General features: G+C 37.4%; 2 protein-coding genes across 6 annotated transcripts; one reads left to right on the plus strand and one right to left on the minus strand.

Annotated features, from left to right (window-relative positions):
* The first annotated feature begins 202 nt into the window (after nt 1-202).
* LOC104092144 (M phase phosphoprotein 10) lies at nt 203-11,989 on the plus strand. Of its 3 annotated transcripts, none has more exons than XM_070197491.1 (13): nt 203-966; nt 1,134-1,197; nt 2,058-2,178; nt 2,316-2,426; nt 2,739-2,876; nt 4,049-4,117; nt 4,243-4,284; nt 4,444-4,512; nt 4,966-5,037; nt 5,128-5,181; nt 5,284-5,425; nt 11,450-11,512; nt 11,605-11,989. In XM_070197491.1, the coding sequence occupies exons 1-13, from the start codon at nt 288-290 to the stop codon at nt 11,619-11,621; spliced, it is 1,641 nt and encodes a 546-aa protein (XP_070053592.1). In that variant the 5' UTR covers nt 203-287; the 3' UTR covers nt 11,622-11,989. The 3 variants fall into 3 exon arrangements, with proteins under 3 accessions (XP_070053592.1, XP_009595970.1, XP_009595975.1); XM_009597675.4 differs by having other exon boundaries at nt 205-974; nt 1,136-1,197; XM_009597680.4 differs by having other exon boundaries at nt 207-974; nt 1,136-1,197; nt 2,319-2,426.
* Nucleotides 11,990-12,306: 317 nt separating this feature from the next.
* Nucleotides 12,307-15,189, minus strand: LOC104092158 (uncharacterized). 3 transcript variants are annotated; one of them, XM_009597689.4, is made up of 5 exons: nt 14,939-15,189; nt 14,261-14,365; nt 13,517-13,772; nt 13,361-13,438; nt 12,307-13,046 (listed from the first exon to the last, which is right to left on the minus strand). In XM_009597689.4, exons 1-5 carry the CDS (start codon nt 14,978-14,980, stop codon nt 12,925-12,927), a joined length of 603 nt encoding a protein of 200 aa, XP_009595984.1. In that variant the 5' UTR covers nt 14,981-15,189; the 3' UTR covers nt 12,307-12,924. The 3 variants fall into 3 exon arrangements, with proteins under 3 accessions (XP_009595984.1, XP_070053593.1, XP_009595989.1); XM_070197492.1 differs by having other exon boundaries at nt 13,510-13,772; nt 14,939-15,112; XM_009597694.4 differs by having other exon boundaries at nt 14,948-15,107.
* Nucleotides 15,190-18,198: the final 3,009 nt, after the last annotated feature.

An 18,198-nucleotide genomic window follows, 5' to 3' on the forward strand; every position in this document is an offset into this window, starting at 1 on the left:
TTTATTGTCAGTTTATGTTTGTTTAATCTACATTTGAATGGATTATCTTGATTTTTACTGAGAAAAGGAAAATTGCTCAAGAGAGGACATTTTAGTATGAAAGAATAAGACGGAGGTTCATCATCTTTTAACCCCCATTAACACTCACAAATTAAAGGGCAAAAGCCCTCATCCGGGTCGGGTTACGGACCATATATAGAAATAAAAATAATTTTTTTGAAATAAAGTAAAACCTTAAGTCTTTCTTAAACCCTACAAACCTCACAAGAATACCGTCTCTCTCCGCCATGGCAACCACGGCGGACGACAGCCAAAGTGCTGACGGCGTTAAGGCTCTCCGGCGGCTCAAATCCACTGACGCACCTCTCTATCTCTCAGCATCACCGGACCTTTCTGAAGCAGCTCGATTAGCCTCCAAGTACCTATACTCTTCTCTCAAACCCTACACCCCGAAGTCACCTTTCGCTCAACTCTTGACGGATGGTTTTGATGCTGAGCAAATATGGCAGCAAATTGACCTCCAATCTGAGCCCTTACTTTCCTCTCTCCGTCGCCAAATCAGACAATTTGAGAAGAATCCTGAAGAAATTTCAAAGCTTTTCAATTTAGTTGAAGAAAAGAAGAGGGACAAAGAGGAATTGGCAGTAGAAGAAGGAGAAAGTGAGGACTTTAAGGATGTAGCTATGGATGATTTTGATGACGAGGATGATGTGGATGATGACGATGAAGAAGAAGAGGATGATGATGATGATGAGGAGGGTGATGATGGTGAGAAGAGCGAAGACGGGGAGGAGGAGAATGGAGGGGTAAAAGGGGGACTGGAAGATAAGTTTTTCAAGGTAAACCAGTTGGAAGAGTATATGGAGGCTGATGAGGCAAGGGAATATGGCTTGAAGAAGAAGACTAAGAGGACAAGGAGCAAGGACGAAGAGGAGGAGGATGAAGAAGCTGACGAGGACGAGGACGAGGACGAGGTGAGAATTTGCTGATTTCTGAAAATAGAGGTTGATTATGTTTAACCATTTGGTGGTTCAGATATTATGCTTAAATTATCATGATTTCAAGCAGATTGGTGAGTGGAGATTTGTGCTTCTTGGGTAAAGCATTTATTTTTAACATTATCTTGTTTCTGCAGCTTGGATTTATGGGCCTCGACGATGATGAAGATGATGAAAATGGAGGAACCGAAAGTGCTAGGTGCTCCTTCTTTGTGTTCTTATTTATCTTTTTAGTGTCCTATGATAAATAAAGCATGAAGTTTAAAGCTCGAGAAGAATTTGCCGAATTGGCTCTTTGTAGTTTGGCCTTAGCTCAATGATTTCAAGGAGATAGCAAAGCAATACGTCGTACTCAATTAGAGTAAAAGACACTTAAACTCTTCTAGTTATTCCAAGACTTGAGGTGCTTATTGTCCATTAGGAAGTATATTTGATGTCGATTAGGCAGAGTTGAGTTGGGTGTGAAGGGTGATTGAGTGATATTTTCCATATTGCCTTAACTGAGGCGGACTGGATAAGACTATGTGATTAAGCTCCCTTATAAAGCTTTACTGAAAGTCTTTATGTAGTCCTTCAATATTTGCCTTGTGGATGTAGGGTGCTCATTTTGCCTCCCTGGGCGACTGTTATCTATATGCTTTGTCATTGTGACAGTTAACCAGTCTTAGATTAGTGATTTTGGATGATGATGCTCTCCGGTTTGATAAAATAGTAGAGGAGCCTGTGCTTTCTTTCTCCCTCTATATTTCACTGCCCGTGCTAAACAGCCGTTATTGATGGTACAACTATTTAACTAAGTCTCAAAATATTAGTTAAGTATCTCCAAGTACTAATTCTCCAACATGGGCTCAAACCTTGCAGAATCACATTCCATATTTGGTGTTCTTAGCTTAATAGTAAGCCACACATGCACTTGTCCTGTGACATTTCTCTTTTACTATTTTTCATCCCTCTATTCGGAATGTCAATCACATTATACAATTCAGTGAGGTTTTAAACTTTGTTACCTCAACATTGACACCCTTCCAATTTGCTCATTTTTTTCTCGATGATACACAGATATGAGGACTTCTTTGGTTCAAACAAGGGTATTGGACGGAAGAAAAATGTCAAATCATCTGATCTATCAGATGGCCTGGGAATGGATGATGACATGAGTGATGATAATGATGACAATCAGGTAGTGTACTCTTTGTCCTTTCAGTTGTAAAGTTTATGAAGATGTCTGAGACTCTGAGTAAGTGATCTATAAGATTCAAGTCATTTCAATATCTAACACGTTTCCTCCGTCTAACATATATTCTTCTTCTGTTATAGAAGAAGAAAAGCCTTTCTACCCATGAAAAGGAGCTTGTAAAACTCCGATCTACAATTGAGGAAATGGAGAAAGCAAACTTGGAAGAGAAGGCCTGGACTATGCAAGGAGAAGTAAGATCTCTCTTTCACAATTCCTTATCTTTTTTTAAAAAAATGTTCTTGGAAGAAAAACCCATTTACTAATACACAAGCTCAGACCCAAGATGAAACTGAAACTCGATTATACCCGTACTCGTGTTAATTTCACAATATTCTTTTCTCTCATTGTGGACAATACATTACGATCTTCATAAATTTTTTCCTTTCTAATTGTTCCCTCTTCCTTTCTAATTCCCTTAATCACTGTTTCGTTAACATGTATTAGCTATATATACCGCATATGGCATCTTCAGTCCTGTATGTTTGAACAATCTCTATTGGCAGGTAACTGCTGCAAGAAGGCCAAAGAATAGTGCATTGGAAGTTGATCTGGATTTCGAGCACAATGTGAGACCTGCCCCTGTAATTACTGAAGAGGTTACTGCATCACTTGAAGAACTAATTCAGAAACGTATTGTAGAGGTGAATATTTTTCTTTTATCTCTACACTGCTAAATATCTAAGTCGCTTTTTTCTTTGGACCGCTGAGGTGAAATTATTGTTGACAGTATCTTTTCATTAAAGAATAAAAGAGATCACTAATAAAAAGATATTGTTAGCAATAAATTTATCCCAATAAAAGAAAAGTAGAAGTCAAACGAGTATAGATATTCCATTTTCTTTCACATCTTGACATTTACTTCATGAATCCATTTCTAGTTTGTTGACTCTAAGGAAGTTTTATTTAATTTTTTCCATCTCCGATTTTCTCCTAGAAAAAGAAAATTTTGCATAATTTGACTGCAGTAAAAGCTTCATCTAGTATGTACCAGAGGAAAATTGTGTAATTTAGTGGTAACTCGGTCAAAGGACATGGGCGAGCTTGGAACATTTTGACATGGGAGGATATGTCAATTCTAGTAATATAGCTGAGGTTCCTATATTGAAATTTAATTTTTTCTTCTCAATTTTCATATTAAATTTTTGAAAGAGTAGCAATGTTCTTTTTCATTAATTGTTATCAGCATATTTGCTAAAGTTGAGGACAAACTAGCAAATTAGCTGTTTTGTTATTTCCGACAATTTCCCACTCTTTTCTCACCTTATAGTCGCCCCTCCCTTCAAAATTCACTCTCACATCTGTGAACTGGGCTCTGACTGGGACGTGGCGTAGAATAAAAAGAGCATTTAAAATTGGAAAAGGAAGAAAGAAAGAAGAAAAAGAGAAGAAAATAAAGGACATGGAGAAAAAGAAAAAATAAGTCTTTGGAATTAATTTACCCTGAATCTGAACATAGATGTTAAGCAAATTAAATGTAAGGGCTAAGAAGTTTAGAAATTTTACTCTGAAAGGGTGCATTTGCTACGTTTTACTAAGTTTGAGTGTTGAGAATGCAAGCAGCAAATTTATTTGTTCGTGGGAAACTGACCTGTTAAATAGAAGTTTAGGAGAACAGGTTGCACCTTTTTATTCTTTTTCTTTTTTGTTTGTAAAAGTTAAATTATAGAAACTCCTTACAGACGTAATAATCATAACGATGTGCTTTGCTCTTCTGCTATTGTTTTATGCCTGCCTTTTCCTCTCTTCCCTACGCAACGTTTGAGTGTGCATGAAATAAAGTAAACAACAACTGACCCCAGCTTGTGATGTCTAGGGTCGGTTTGATGACGTTCAGAAGCCTCCTAGCTTGCCATCCAGAGCACCGAGAGAAACAAAAGAATTGGTAATTACTGTTTGTATATTTGTACATGTGTGTCCATTCAAGTGGATTCTATACTAATTTCAAGTGGATAGCTGTAACTAATGATGCTATGATTTGATGTTTCTTTTTTATTTATGAACATGCAGGATGACAATAAAAGCAAAAAGGGCCTTGCCGAAATTTATGAGGTTAGTGCTCTCCGATACATGCTACTCGAGGAGATTGATACTTATTGGCAGCAACTGCTGCTGTGGATATGTGTACTCTTTATGCTTTATTTGTGAACTTCCCAAAGGAAAATTTCTGTTATCTTATTTTGCCACTTTGTTTCATACATACTTTTGCAGGAGGAATATGTCCAGAAAACTGGTCTTGTATCAACAGCATTATCCTTCTCAGATGAGCAGAAGAAAGAGGTGTGTTTGATCGTTCACCTATAAACCAGCTCTCTTCTTTATAACAGGAGGGGAGGTTCTTCTTCTTCTTCTTTACTTTGTCATCATTACCTAACCTCATCTTACAGGCCTACCTTATGCACCATGTCTGACTACTTGATGCATTATTTTATAAAGTGATAAGTGATAAGCTCAGCTGAAATATATTGTTGCTGCTTTGAATATGATGATCAATCTAATGAAATGCAATGGTCGGGTAAACTTAGGTTCTTTGTGCACGAATAAGAGAGTGATAATGCTGTTAATAGGTTTTGAGACTTTTAACAAATTACAGCATGCAAAGGAAGGGCAAAATTCTCTTACAGCTTTTGAGGGGTATCGTGTGGAGGAGGGAATGGAAAGATGTATCGGGGTTCAATTGCTATGCTCGATTGCACCTTTTTTGAGTATGCTTTATTTTGAATGTTAAAACAGGCCACTTTGCTGTTTAAGAAACTGTGCTTGAAGTTGGATGCTTTGTCTCATTTCCACTTCACTCCGAAACCGGTATGACTATAACAATGTATATTCAGCTAGATTTTTCCAATCTGTACGCGGTTTGTCTCATGTTGCTTCTCCATGACTCAAATTGGTTAGGTCATAGAAGATATGTCTGTACAAGCAAATGTCCCAGCACTTGCAATGGAAGAGGTGAGCTGACGTGCACAAGTCTTATTTTCGAGTTAACTTATCATACTTGCATAAATTCATCATTGTTCAAGTATATTTTCTCATATTATTGTTCTATGGTAGATTGCACCTGTGGCAGTCTCTGATGCAGCTATGCTGGCTCCCGAGGAAGTATTTTCTGGCAAAGGAGATGTTAAAGAAGAAACAGAGTTGACACAAGCAGAGAGAAAAAGGAGGAGAGCAAAGAAGAAAAGGAAATTTAAAGGTAAGTCCTTTAGCAATGATATGCCCCGACGACATTTTCCATGGTTGTCTGTACAAAATTTAATTAACAAACTTAGTACAAGATTTTAACTACTAGATAGAAATAAAGTATAATCAATGAAGATTTTGGGTTCTTTACCAACTTTCCCAACCTGTGCTTTGCGCTTCCAACTCACTGCCTTAGGTGATAGTCCACATTTTGAGACGTAAGGCAATTGTATTATAGATAGATGGAGGTATTTAGATGAAGTTTGACAGGTGATACAGTTCTTAAAAATTGATTATCAAGATTAAGATAGCACGTAATAGTATTGTCTATATTGATTTCTAAGTTTGGAAGAAGTAAAACTTTCATGGGCAGATGAAGGCCGAAAGTGTGCAAAGTTCAATTATGCCTGGGTACACTTCCTATTGGTTTATAAGTAAATAATATTATTGATGGGCTTGTATAACTGAATATATATCTCCCAATTCTTATCCTTCTTCTCTATTTATCAAAAGAAAATACAATGTTATCCTATTCTCCTTTTTTTCTTTGGGGTGGGGCATGGGGTATTGTGTCCATCCCATGGCCCATGTGAAAGAAGATGAAGCTTCCTTTTGGTTTTGTCAAGTCAACCAATTTAGAAGTTCAATTTGGGCAACTAGCTTTTGAAGTGAATATTGATGTCATTGCATACATCAATATGGACATTCTTCAACTATAAATAGGTGCCTCTACCTTCATTTGTAATCACACCAAAATAAAGAGAAAGAGAGTGATTTACAGAGTAAGAAGCAAAATACTCTGTGAGGAAAAATATAGAGAGTTTAAGCGGTATTGTAGTGAGGTGGAAAAATCAAAAGAGGGTTATTTCTTTTGAGTGTTTAGTGGTTTTGGAGTATTTTACTCGGTACCACAAATTGTAAAATCCTCGCTATAGTGAAATCAATTGCTCCTCTCGGGCTGTAATTTTTCTCTTATTCAGAAGGGTTTTCCACGTAAAAATCTCGGTGTCCTTGTTTCTCTTATTATTACCGTTGGTTACAATATTTTAGTAATCCGCATTTATTATAGTCGTATACCGTGAATATTATTTCTGTGGGGGTTAATTTTCCCAACAACTAGTATCAGAGCACAGGTTCTGCTCATTCACAGAAATATTATTTACTGTCAATTTTACTCTGTGACAAAAAAAATGTCAGGAGTAAAGTATGAAGTAACAAGATTCAACGGTAATGACGGTTTCTCCATATGGCAAAGAAGGATGAAACCTGCTCATCCAACAAGGGCTAGACATTGCACTAAATGGAAAAGAGGCAAAGCCGAAAACCATGAAAGACGAGGAATAGGCAGACATGGTTAAGAAGGCGGCTAGTGCAATCAGACTACACTTGTCTGATGAAGTGCTCAATAATGTCGGAGATGAAAATAGTGCATGTGGTATTTGGAAAAGACTAGAAAGTCTATACATGTCCAAATCCTTAACAAACAAGTTGTTTTTGAGAAAACAACTTTATGCCATCCATATGAGTGAAGGTACAAATTTCTTGTCCCATTTAAATATGTTCAATGGATTAATCACACAGCTGGCAAACCTTGGAGAAACAATCACTGAAGTAGATAAGGTTATCATGCTTCTAAACTCGTTGCCATCTTTCTATGATAATTTGGCAACAACCATCCTGCATGGTAGACATACCATCGATTTAAAGGAGGTCACATCAGCCATCCTACTCAATGATAAGATGAGGAAGAAGCCCGAAAATCAGAGTTATGCTCTTATCATGGAAAACAAAGGAGGAAGTTTTTATAGAGCATCGAGTAGCCGTGATAAATCCAAAGCACGTGGAAAGTCCAGGAACCGGTCAAAGGGTAGAAATTGCTACAGTTGCGGTCAACCCGGTCACTTCAAAAGAGATTGCCCAAAGAAAGGTCGAGGCGAGAGCAATGGCCAGAAGAATGATGACAACATAACCGCTGCAGTGCACAACGATGATTCGGTGGTTCTCTTCGCTCACAAGGAGGAGGAATGCATGCACTTAGCAAGCCAAGAGTCAGAATGGGTGGTTGATACAACATCCTACCATGCCACACCGGTAAGAGAATTCTTCTGTAGGTACAAAGCAGGAGACTTTGGAATGGTCAAGATGGGAAATACCAGTCGCTCAAAGATTGTGGGGATTGGCGACATTTGTATCAAGACAAATGTCGGATGCACATTAGTTTTAAAAGATGTGCGACACGTACCAGATTTGCGAATGAATTTGATTTCAGGGATCGTTCTAGATCGAGACGGGTACGAGAATCACTTCGCCAATAGGAAGTGAAGACTCACCAAGGGATCATTGGTGATTGCTAAAGGAGTTTCTCCCTACACATTGTACAATACAACCGTTGAGATATGTGAAGATGGGTTACATGCGGTTGTAGATGATACGCCTGCAGATTTATGGCACCGGAGATTGGGCCATATGAGTGAGAAGGGACTGCAGATCCTATCCAAAAAGTCACTCATCTCATTTGCAAAAGGTACAAGTGTGAATTCTTGTGATTATTGTTTATTTGGAAAACAACACAGGGTATCGTTTCAAGCAACTCATGGAAGAAAAAATCGAATATACTTGATTTAGTATATTCTGATGTTTGTGGTCCAATGGATGTAGAATCAATGGGAGGTAACAAATATTTTCTCACATTTATTGATGATGCTTCACGAAAATTGTGGGTTTATTTCTTGAGAACCAAAGACCAGGTATTTCAAGTATTTCAGAAATTCCATGCTCTGGTGGAAAGGGAGACATGTCAAAAATTAAAGCGTCTCAGGACAGACAATGGAGGAGAGTATTCTTCAAAGGAGTTTGAATACTACTGCTCGAGCCATGGAATCTGACATGAGAAGACAGTTCCTGGAACCCCACAACACAATGGTGTAGCTGAAAGAAAGGATGAATCGCACCATTGTCGAAAAAGTGAGAAGTATGCTCAAAATGGCAAAATTACCTAAGTCATTTTGGGGTGAAGCAGCTTGCACAACCTGTTACTTGATTAATAGAAGTCCATCAGTTCCATTGGAGTTTGACATTCCAGAGAAAGTCTGGACCAACAAAGAGGTGTCCTACTCCCATCTGAAAGTGTGTGGATGTAAAGCTTTTGCACATGTGTCGAAGGAGCAGAGAACGAAGCCGGATGACAAAGCTATATCCTGTATCTTCATCGGTTATAGAGATGAAGAGTTCGGCTACAGATTGTGGGACCCAGAAAGGAAAAAGATCATCAGAAGCAGAGATGTGATCTTCAGAGAAGATGTGGTCGGGATTGATAGCGATCAATCAACAAATACCAAAAATGATAATGATACAGTTACTAACTTTGTTACTACTCCTACTGCACCTGTACGTAATCCTTCCACAAGTGAAGAATGGCACACAGAAGGCGTAGATGAAGAGGTTGCTGAGCATGGGGAGAACCCTAGTCCACAAGAGGAAGAAGGAGAGCAACAAGAAGAAGAAGAAGGACAACAACCTTTGAGAAGATCTGAAAGAGAGAAGGTAGAGTCCACAAGGTATCCTTCTTCAGAGTATATCCTGAGTATATCCTCGTCACTGATGAGGGGGAGCCGGAGAATTTCAAGGAGGTGCTGTCTCATCCGAAACAAATCCAGTGGATGGAAGCCATGCAAGAAGAGATGAATTCTCTACAGAAGAATCATACGTACGAACTGGTTGAACTTCCAAAAGGCAAAAAACCGCTCAAGTGCAAGTGGGTCTTTAAGCTTAAGAAAAATGAAAACGGCAAGCTAGTCAGACATAAAGCTCGATTGGTGGTAAAAGGTTTCGAACAGAAGAAAGGTATTGATTTTGATGAAATTTTCTCACCTGTTGTCAAAATGACTTCTATTCGAACAATCTTGAGCTTGGCAGCTAGCCTAGATCTTGAAGTGGAGCAGTTGGACGTAAAAACTGCGTTTCTGCATGGAGATTTGGAAGAAGAGATCTATACGGAGCAACCAGAAGGTTTTGAAGTAAAGGCGAAGAAACACATGGTATGCAAGTTGAAAAAGAGTCTTTATGGGCTGAAACAAGCGCCTAGGCAGTGGTACAAGAAGTTTGACTCATTCATGAGAAGTCAAACGTACACAAAGACTTTTTCAGATCCATGTGTATACTATAAGAAATTCTTTAACAATAACTTTATCATCTTGTTGTTATATGTGGATGACATGTTGATTGTAGGACAAGACAAGAAGTTGATTGCCAAGTTGAAGGAAGATTTGTCCAAGTCATTTGACATGAAAGACTTGGGTCCAACACGACAAATTCTAGGAATAGAGATTGTCCGAGATAGGACAAATAGTAAGTTGTTGCTGTCACAACATAAGTGTATTGAACGTATACTTAAAAGCTTCAACATGATGAGTGCTAAACCAGTTAGCACGCCTCTTACTGGTCATATAAAGTTGAACAAGACAATGTGTCCTACAACAAAGGAAGATAAAGAAAGTATGGCTAAAGTTCCATATTCCTCTGCCGTCGGGAGCCTGATGTATGCAATGGTATGTACCAGACCTGATATTGCTCATGCTGTCGGTACTGTTAGTAGGTTTCTTGATAATCCCGGAAAAGAACATTGGGAAGCTGTGAAGTAGATACTTAGGTATCTAAAAGGAACCTTAGATGAATGCTTGTGTTTTTGGAGATCAGATCCAGTTTTGAAGGGCTACACGGATGCTGATATGGCAGGTGATCTTGATAATCGTAAATCTACTACAGGATACCTGTTCACTTTTTCAAGGGGAGCTATATCATGGCAGTCGAAGTTGCAGAAGTGCGTTGCACTCTCTACAACTGAAGCAGAGTATATTGCCGCTACTGAAGCTGGCAAGGAGATGGTTTGGCTGAAACGGTTCCTTCGAGAGTTTGGATTACATCAAAAGGAGTATGTCGTCTATTGTGACAGTCAAAGTGTAATAGACATGAGCAAAAACACCATGTATCATGCAAGGACGTAGCATATCGACGTGAGATATCACTGGATTCGAGAAAGGATAGAGGATGAATCTATGCAGGTCAAGAAGATCGATACAAGTGAGAATCCTTCGGATATGCTGACCAAGGTGGTACCAAGAGACAAGTTCGAGCTATGCAAAGAACTTGTCAGCATGCACTCAAACTAGAAACTCCGGTGTTACCTCTTTCAGGTGCATGGGACTGGAGGGGGAGATTTATTGGGTCCATCCCATGGCCCATGTGAAAGAAGATGAAGCTTCCTTTTGGTTTTGTCAAGCCAACCAATTTAGAAGTTCAATTTGGGCAACTATAAATAGGTGCCTCTACCTTCATTTGTAATTACACCAAAACAAAGAGAAAGAGAGTGATTTACTGAGTAAGAAGCAAAATACTCTGTGAGGAAAAATATAAAGAGTTTGAGCGGTGTTGTAGTGAGATGGAAAAATCAAAAGAGGATTATTTCATTTGAGTGTTTAGTGGTCTTGGAGTATTTTATTCGGTACCACAAATTGTAAAATCCTCGCTATAGTGAAATAAGTTGCTCCTCTCGGGCCGTGGTTTTTCCCTTATTCAGAAGTGTTTTCCACGTAAAAATCTCGATGTCCTTGTTTCTCTTATTATTACTGTTGGTTACACTATTTTAGTAATTCGCATTTATTATAGTCGTATACCGTGAATATTATTTCTGTGGGGGTTAATTTTCCCAACATGGGGTGGGGATGGCCAGGCAGGGGGAGGGATTGTGTTTGCTGGTTGCAGCACCTGAAACCCCCCCTAATAATGGTGGTATCTGAGCGAGCTGGTGCGCGGTTCAACCAATTCACCAAATACCCACTACCTCCCATTCAATACCCTTGGGGGCCTTGTGAGCTTTGATGCTCGAAAGAAAAATTCACGTCCATGCTCAAGTATATCTGTAGCTTGGGGTTTAGGTTTTAGTTTATAGCGTCTAAATTATCAGAACTTATTTAGTAGCTTTAGTAAGCACTGTATATTTTTGCTCTTGCTATTGTTAAGTTGGGTAATTTTTGTACAGCTGAATCATCAAAAAGGACGGTCAAGGCGGCACCCCAAAATACATTGTCTGATGATGTTGAGAGTAAGTTGTATTACTAATTTCTTTTATTCTCTTTGTTAGTTCTTTCCTTAATGAACATAATAACTGAATTCCGGTATGCCATTATTCTGCAGGGAATGAGAAGTCATAATGTGTACCAGGACTGAATCTGAATGGTGCTGCCCCTCACTCAAGCAATTGAGATAACAATTTTGGCACGGGAGGGCTTCTGCGTCCTTGCTCACCCGCGCGGAGCTACATCCCCATAGAAAACACTTTAGTGTCCATTGTGAACACGAACTGGTGTCGTTAGGAAAAGTAGGTGGCATCATTTTTATGGTAATTTGACATACAGATGATAGGAAGAAATGTCATTACTGGCCCAAGCTTTTGTTGAGAAGAACGAGTTACCTCGCAGGAAAGAGAACTTCATAATTATGTAATGTATTTTTGCCCAACAGCTTTTGAAATGTAAAGAGTTGGATTTTTGGGTGATAAAAATGTCTCATGTTTCTTTCAGACCCATATGGCTGTTACGTTAGTTCGTAATTTGAATCAACATCTGGTTACAGTGAAACAACTAAACTGAGTTGTGTACCAAATTGGTAAATTACGCGTATTTTAAAACAATAACAATAATAAATCAAGTGTAATTCTACAAGTGGAGGAGAGTAATGTATATGCAGACCTTACCCCAAACCCTATTTTGGGAAGGTAGAGACTTTTTCCGATAGACCCTTAGATCAAGGAACAACGAAAATAGAGTAACAAACAGTAACAACAACACTGCAATAGGAGCAAATGGCACAACATGTACTACTAACGACCAGGAGAAATACAAAAATAATACTAGTATTACTAGTAAGACTAAGAGACTAGCGACTACCTGTTACAATTTGTAATATACAGTTACTGAGTCATTTGCTTGTCTTACTAGGATTCTATTACATACACACGAAAACACAAAAGTCCTTCCGACTGGAGCTACAACAATAATGACCAAAACAAAACTTAACATACCTTAATCCTCAACAAAAAAATTACTCAATTAATTAACTATTTCTGTCATAATATCGGCAAGTTAAGGGGGAGATCAGAGATGATCCTGACAAAGCACAACATCCTCTCCATGCTTTTGGTTATTTTTGTAACATCAAAAAGTCGACCCACACTCTTTTCATGTATTTATGAAGAGTGCAACAATCAAAACAATCCTATAATGCAATACAAAAAAGATTCCACTCCAACAGAAAAAATAAAGGCCAAGATAGCAAGCTTTTAAAGCTCCTGACAGGAAGAAAGTGGATTAAGAGGGAACAAACAATACAGGTGTCTGCTCTAAACCTCTTTTATTTCCATATTGCGTCCATTTTAGCCCCTTTTGCTAATATCACCATCTTACGGGCCAACATAAGATCAGAATTTCGGTGCTTGTGGATTTAAGATCACCAAACCTATTTGTTCAAGTGCTCTTCAAGTCGCTCAATTGCAGCACCTACACCACCCTTCACTTCATTGCCATCTGTTGTCCCAGACCCTTCATTGGCTTTCTCTACAAGCTTCAAATGAAGCCACCCTGATAGAACAAGTTTGTTTTAGTAAATCTGCAAGTTCTCATTTAACATAGGAACAGCATAGCCCACCCAAAAGCTGGTTCCTACTTCACATGATTCTTCATGCTTAAGGAGTACATAAGATGTATGAAATCCTCATAATTTCAAAACGAAACCAGGCTGCCTAAGCAGAGATGATAAGTTCAATCATCTATAATTAACTGAAGTTACAAAGTTTTTAAGTTTTAGTAGCATCATCAATACTATCAGGTTAAGAATTTTGAGTAAATAAGAGCAATTGAATAGATCGAAATTAATAAGCAGGTCATTCTATTACCAAGAGGGAAGCAAACTGCAGCACCCAAAGCAGAACCTAACATCACATTTCTCGCACGCCAATGGAGTGATCCTGGCACTGGAACCATAAAAATAAAGAGTGAGTGGGGGAGGAGATAATCTAAAAAAGGTTTGATGCCCAAAATTTGCCACTTACTAATTAGACCAAATGTTGCAGCTGTAGCAGAACCAGCTCCAACAACATTATAAACATCATGCACCCCACGCTTTTCAGCAAGCAGATTCTGTAATCCATAGAAAGCTGCAGTAAACATTCCAAGCCGTATTCCGCCAACTATTGAGCCACGAGTGACTCGTATAAATCTTTTTTCCATAGCATCTCTCATGAGCCGATATTGTTCACGCTTATCTGGTGTGCTCCCAAGCTTTAACATCACCTCCGCATCCTTGCTCTGTTAAAAGAGAAGAAAGACCCATGAACACTAGAGGAACCACCCATGCAGAAAGAAAAGATCACGTTCTTCTTTTTGGGAAGGGAGGACTAGGGAAATCCTATTTATTAGTTGCAGCTTTCCTCCAGACCTCTGGAACAAAAGCAGCAGGAAATCAAATTTTCTTCAAAGGGGCATCTACATTATACAGGCTCTATTGTAGAAGATAATACGTATAAAAGGTTAACAAGGCCATAAAGTTCTGGCTGATTTAAGAAAGCAAAAAGTTCTCCTTTTTTTTTTTTTTCTAATCTCAAAATTTTATCTGACCTTCTTAACGAGTAGTTTGAAATCCCATTTACTATTTAGACAAACGTAACATTTTACTACTGTCCAAAGTTTCACAATTAGCATTTCCTCTCTCCAATTTATCTTCCTATGTCAAAATGCGACTATGGGAAATCAGTAGTAAGTGCAATATAATAGTTACAGTGTGAAGAGATACTAACAACAGAAGCAGCAGCCTCCTTGCTACCTCCATACAACAAGCCAGCAAATACCCCAATTACAGTAGCAGCGCCCCAATTTACAGTTCCTGCGATTTTCTGAGGCCTCTGAAAACAAAAACCAAACAGATTAGCTTGCTAAGCAAAATTCTGAGATAAGTCAAATACAGTAAAATAGAAAGGAATAAAGACTTATAAGTAAATATTTCATATAAGTCTATTTGTACCCTGGCCCCAACCTACACTAATGCTTCTACTTAATCCGGATTTAGGAACCAGCTATACTTTGCACATACGCAAAGTTATAAGGAAATAAACCCTTCAGATTAATTTAAAAAGAATAATCAACGAAACACTATTGGCAGTGGATAGGAATAACAAGGAAGACATTCATAAAGTAGTTAGCTGGACCACAGTACTGGGAATAGGAAAATTCTTCAATGAAATAAAGATTAGAACGTAAAACAGATCATTTAAAAATCCCAATTAAAACAACCAAGTCTTTTCAAGTTCCTAATTGAGGAAACTTGAGAAGTAGATATCTGGAGTGGGGAATTCAAGCAATTGAAGAATTCCAACAAAAAGAAGACAAACACGAGAAGAACAGCAAGGAAAAAACTCAGCTAATAACTAAGTTAAAGGTAATCAGAAACCAATTCATGTATAGGAGAGATGACTCACATTAACCACCTTTTCTTCTTCAGTTTTTTCTGAGGATTCCATAAGTAACAACGATAACTGAGAAGGATGCCTCTTTGTAACACAAGCTCAGCCTCGAAAGATCGGCAATGGTTACAGTCTCGCCAATGCTGCAAATGAATGAAGCCGAGTTGAGTTGAACATTCGAGTCTAGCGGCTCGATTCGGACCTATGGAGGTGAATACCCGGAAGTGGGTCGGATCGGGTGGAGACCCGGACCTTTGATTTGGGCCTTCTAAGGAGTTGTCCAGACCGAGCCCTAAATCCCTATGGCCGGCCGGTCCATCAGTATTTCTTTTTTGAGGAATTTACATGTAATACAATTTATTTATAACTTAATTAAATAAGTTACAACTACTTTTAGAAAAGTAGTCTTAGGGTATGCGTTTTGCGCGTGTACTCATATCAGTAAATATAAAATTTTAAAAATTAAATAAATATTATTAAATTATGTATAGCTGATGTGAAATTGTTAAGTGTTTTTTCGAGAGTATTTTTAGAATTTGATGTTGAGTTAATGAATATTATAATTATGAATACTGGGATAATTTATATCTAATTATAGTTTTTTTAGAATGTCTATTTATATTTTGTATACATAATTTTTATAGAAGGAATACTTGATGAAAGAATAATGGACATACTACTGTATATCCAAATAATCAAATAGTATAATTTTTCACAAGCTTTTTGTTTAAATTTTCTTAGAAAATTATTCAAATAGCATACCAAAATCAAACTAATTATATAGCTTGAGTTTTATACCGTTTTGTTGATATGAAGTCTTTATTATTTTAATCTCGTTATCTTTTGCATCACAAACTTAAAGCTAAATGAGCTGAAAGCGATTATTAACAAAAACCCATCTTAAATCTAAAAGCAGTATAAGTGGTCGAAACTGATACTGCTTGAAACTTAATACTCCTAAATTTAAACGGAGTTAAAAATAAGAACTTCTAAAACTAAAAGAAACTGAGAAATAAAAGTCCTAAAAAGCAGAAAAATAATTAAATCATTAATCCTAATTATTAGATAAATAATTAAATAATTATTTTTAAATATTTAAAAATAATTAAGGATTATTTTGTCTAGTATGAACTCTATTTTTAAAGGATAAAAAAGGCAAATAATATTTTAATAATGGCCTTCGTATTTAAGGTACATGCTTTGCGCGTATACCCATATTAATGAACATATGATTTTTTAAAAATATTAAAATTTTATTAACTAATATATTTAAGTTATAAAATAAAAAATTTAAAAATATATAAGTTCTTCAAATGATGAATATTGGTATCATTAAGCTAAGCGAGAAGATAAAATTAATAAAAAAACTTTTTCAAAAAAATAATAAATTATATTTAGTTCTTGAAATATAACGTTAATAAGAGAGAAAAATACCTTTTCAAGATAGAATTAAATTGTTTTCAACTCCAAAAAGTCATAACATAAATAAAACCTTTTATTATTATAATTATTTTAGAATAGGAAAGTTTATTTTCGAGAATCCTCAAACTTTAGACTTGGGAAGTGCTTAAATCTTTATTTGATAGGAAAACATTGGGAGCACTTTGAATAATTAACTGCTGCTTCTATTTTTTTTAATGCCATTGTAATTTTGCATACTTGAAGGAGATGCATGAATAATTGTTATCTCAATTTAAATATTAAATATACATATAAGTTATATGTTACCTAGTTCAAATTAAAAAGGGATTTACACAAAGTAAAATTTTTAGTCGCTTTATTGGGACTAATATTCAAACAAGAAAAAATTTAATAACTAAAGTTTTAGTTAATTTTAAAATTCTAAATATTAAGATAATAATTAAATTACAAATTCCTCATTTAGCTTTATTTTTAGAAGAAGCAATAGTCATGCCTCTTTTCTTCAAATATTGTAGTAGTTGTTCAATGTTTTTCTTTTATGGCTTTGAATCCAAGTCTAATGGTTTTGATAAAATTTTGAGTTTCTAAAAGTATTTCAACGTAATCTAGTTCCTATATTTTGTCATACATTAGAATTTTAATTTATACAAGGAAGAAATTTAGTTGATTTTAATGTCCTAAATATTAGGGCTTCCTACATAATAATTCATTATAATAATAGGAGGAGAAAGGGCGAATAAGGAGCATTATAAGTTGGCTAAGAAAAAGGCAAAGCTAGCAGTTATGGCGGCCAAGACTGCAACTTTTAGTCATTTTTATGAGGAACTCGAGGGCCGAGGTGGGGATAAGAGGTTGCTTAGTTTAGCCAAGGCGTGAGAAAGAAAAGCGCGGGACTTGGACCAAGTGAAATGCATTAAGGACGAAGAAGGTAGAGTTTTGTTGGATGAGGGGCTTATCCGTCAGAGACGGCAGACCTAGGAGAGAAAATCGAATTAAATTCTTCTTGTACTGGGTGATTTGGAACTCTCCGGGAGTCATTGTGACTTTGGGTATTGTAGGCGGATTAGAGTTGATAAATTTGAGGGGGCTATGCGTAAGATGAGCAGGGGCAAAGCAATCGGGCCGGATAAAATTCCGGTAGAGTTTTGGAAGAGTACGGGCAAGGCATGCTTGGAGTGTCTCACTAGGTTATTTAATGTCATTTTTAGAACGAAGAAGATGCCCGACGAGTGGAGGTGGAGCACGATGGTTCCTGTATACAATAACAAGGGTGATATCCAAAATTGCAATAACTATTGGGGTATCAAGCTGCTTAGCCATACTATGAAGGTTTGGGAGAGAATAGTGGGTAGGGACTCAGACCATTTTCCGGTTATGATGGAGTTGCATCAGGGGTCAACACTCAGTCCTTTTTTGTTTGCTCTGGTGATGGACGTACTGACGTGCCACATCCAAAGGGAGGTGCCGTGGTGCATGCTATTTGCAGATGATATTGTACTGATTGACGAGACGCAAGACGGTGTGAACGCGCAATTAAAGGTATGGAGGCAGATCCTGGAATCTAATAGTTTCAAGTTGAGCAAGATTAAGACAGAGTACTTGGAGTGTAAGTTCAGTGGTGAGACTCATGGAATGGAAGGGGAGGTGAGGCTGGACTCGCTGGTCATCCCTATGAGAGGGAGTTTTAAGTATCTTGGGTCTATTATTCAGGGGGATGGAGAGATTGATGAAGATGTCACACATCGTATTGGGGCAGGATGGATGAAATGGAGACTCGCTTCCGGTATTTTGTATGACAAGAAGGTGCCACCGAAACTTAAGGGTAAGTTCTATAGAGTGGTGGTCAGACCAAC

This window comes from Nicotiana tomentosiformis, chromosome 3 (genome assembly GCF_000390325.3).
Source record: "Nicotiana tomentosiformis chromosome 3, ASM39032v3, whole genome shotgun sequence".
Classification (NCBI taxonomy): domain Eukaryota; kingdom Viridiplantae; phylum Streptophyta; class Magnoliopsida; order Solanales; family Solanaceae; genus Nicotiana; species Nicotiana tomentosiformis.

Bases quoted from the DNA above. Each gene is read 5' to 3' on its own strand.
- LOC104092144 (XM_009597675.4), top strand. From the start codon at position 288: ATGGCAACCACGGCGGACGACAGCCAAAGTGCTGACGGCGTTAAGGCT. The intron at 4,118-4,242 runs GTAATTACTGTT...ATGAACATGCAG, and splicing joins CGAGAGAAACAAAAGAATTG to GATGACAATAAAAGCAAAAA. The intron at 4,285-4,443 runs GTTAGTGCTCTC...ATACTTTTGCAG, and splicing joins GCCTTGCCGAAATTTATGAG to GAGGAATATGTCCAGAAAAC.
- LOC104092158 (XM_009597689.4), bottom strand. From the start codon at position 14,980: ATGGAATCCTCAGAAAAAACTGAAGAAGAAAAGGTGGTTAAT. The intron at 13,773-14,260 runs GTTAGTATCTCT...CTCTTTTAACAG, and splicing joins AGGAGGCTGCTGCTTCTGTT to AGCAAGGATGCGGAGGTGAT. The intron at 13,047-13,360 runs GTAATAGAATGA...TTGTTCTATCAG, and splicing joins TGCAGTTTGCTTCCCTCTTG to GGTGGCTTCATTTGAAGCTT.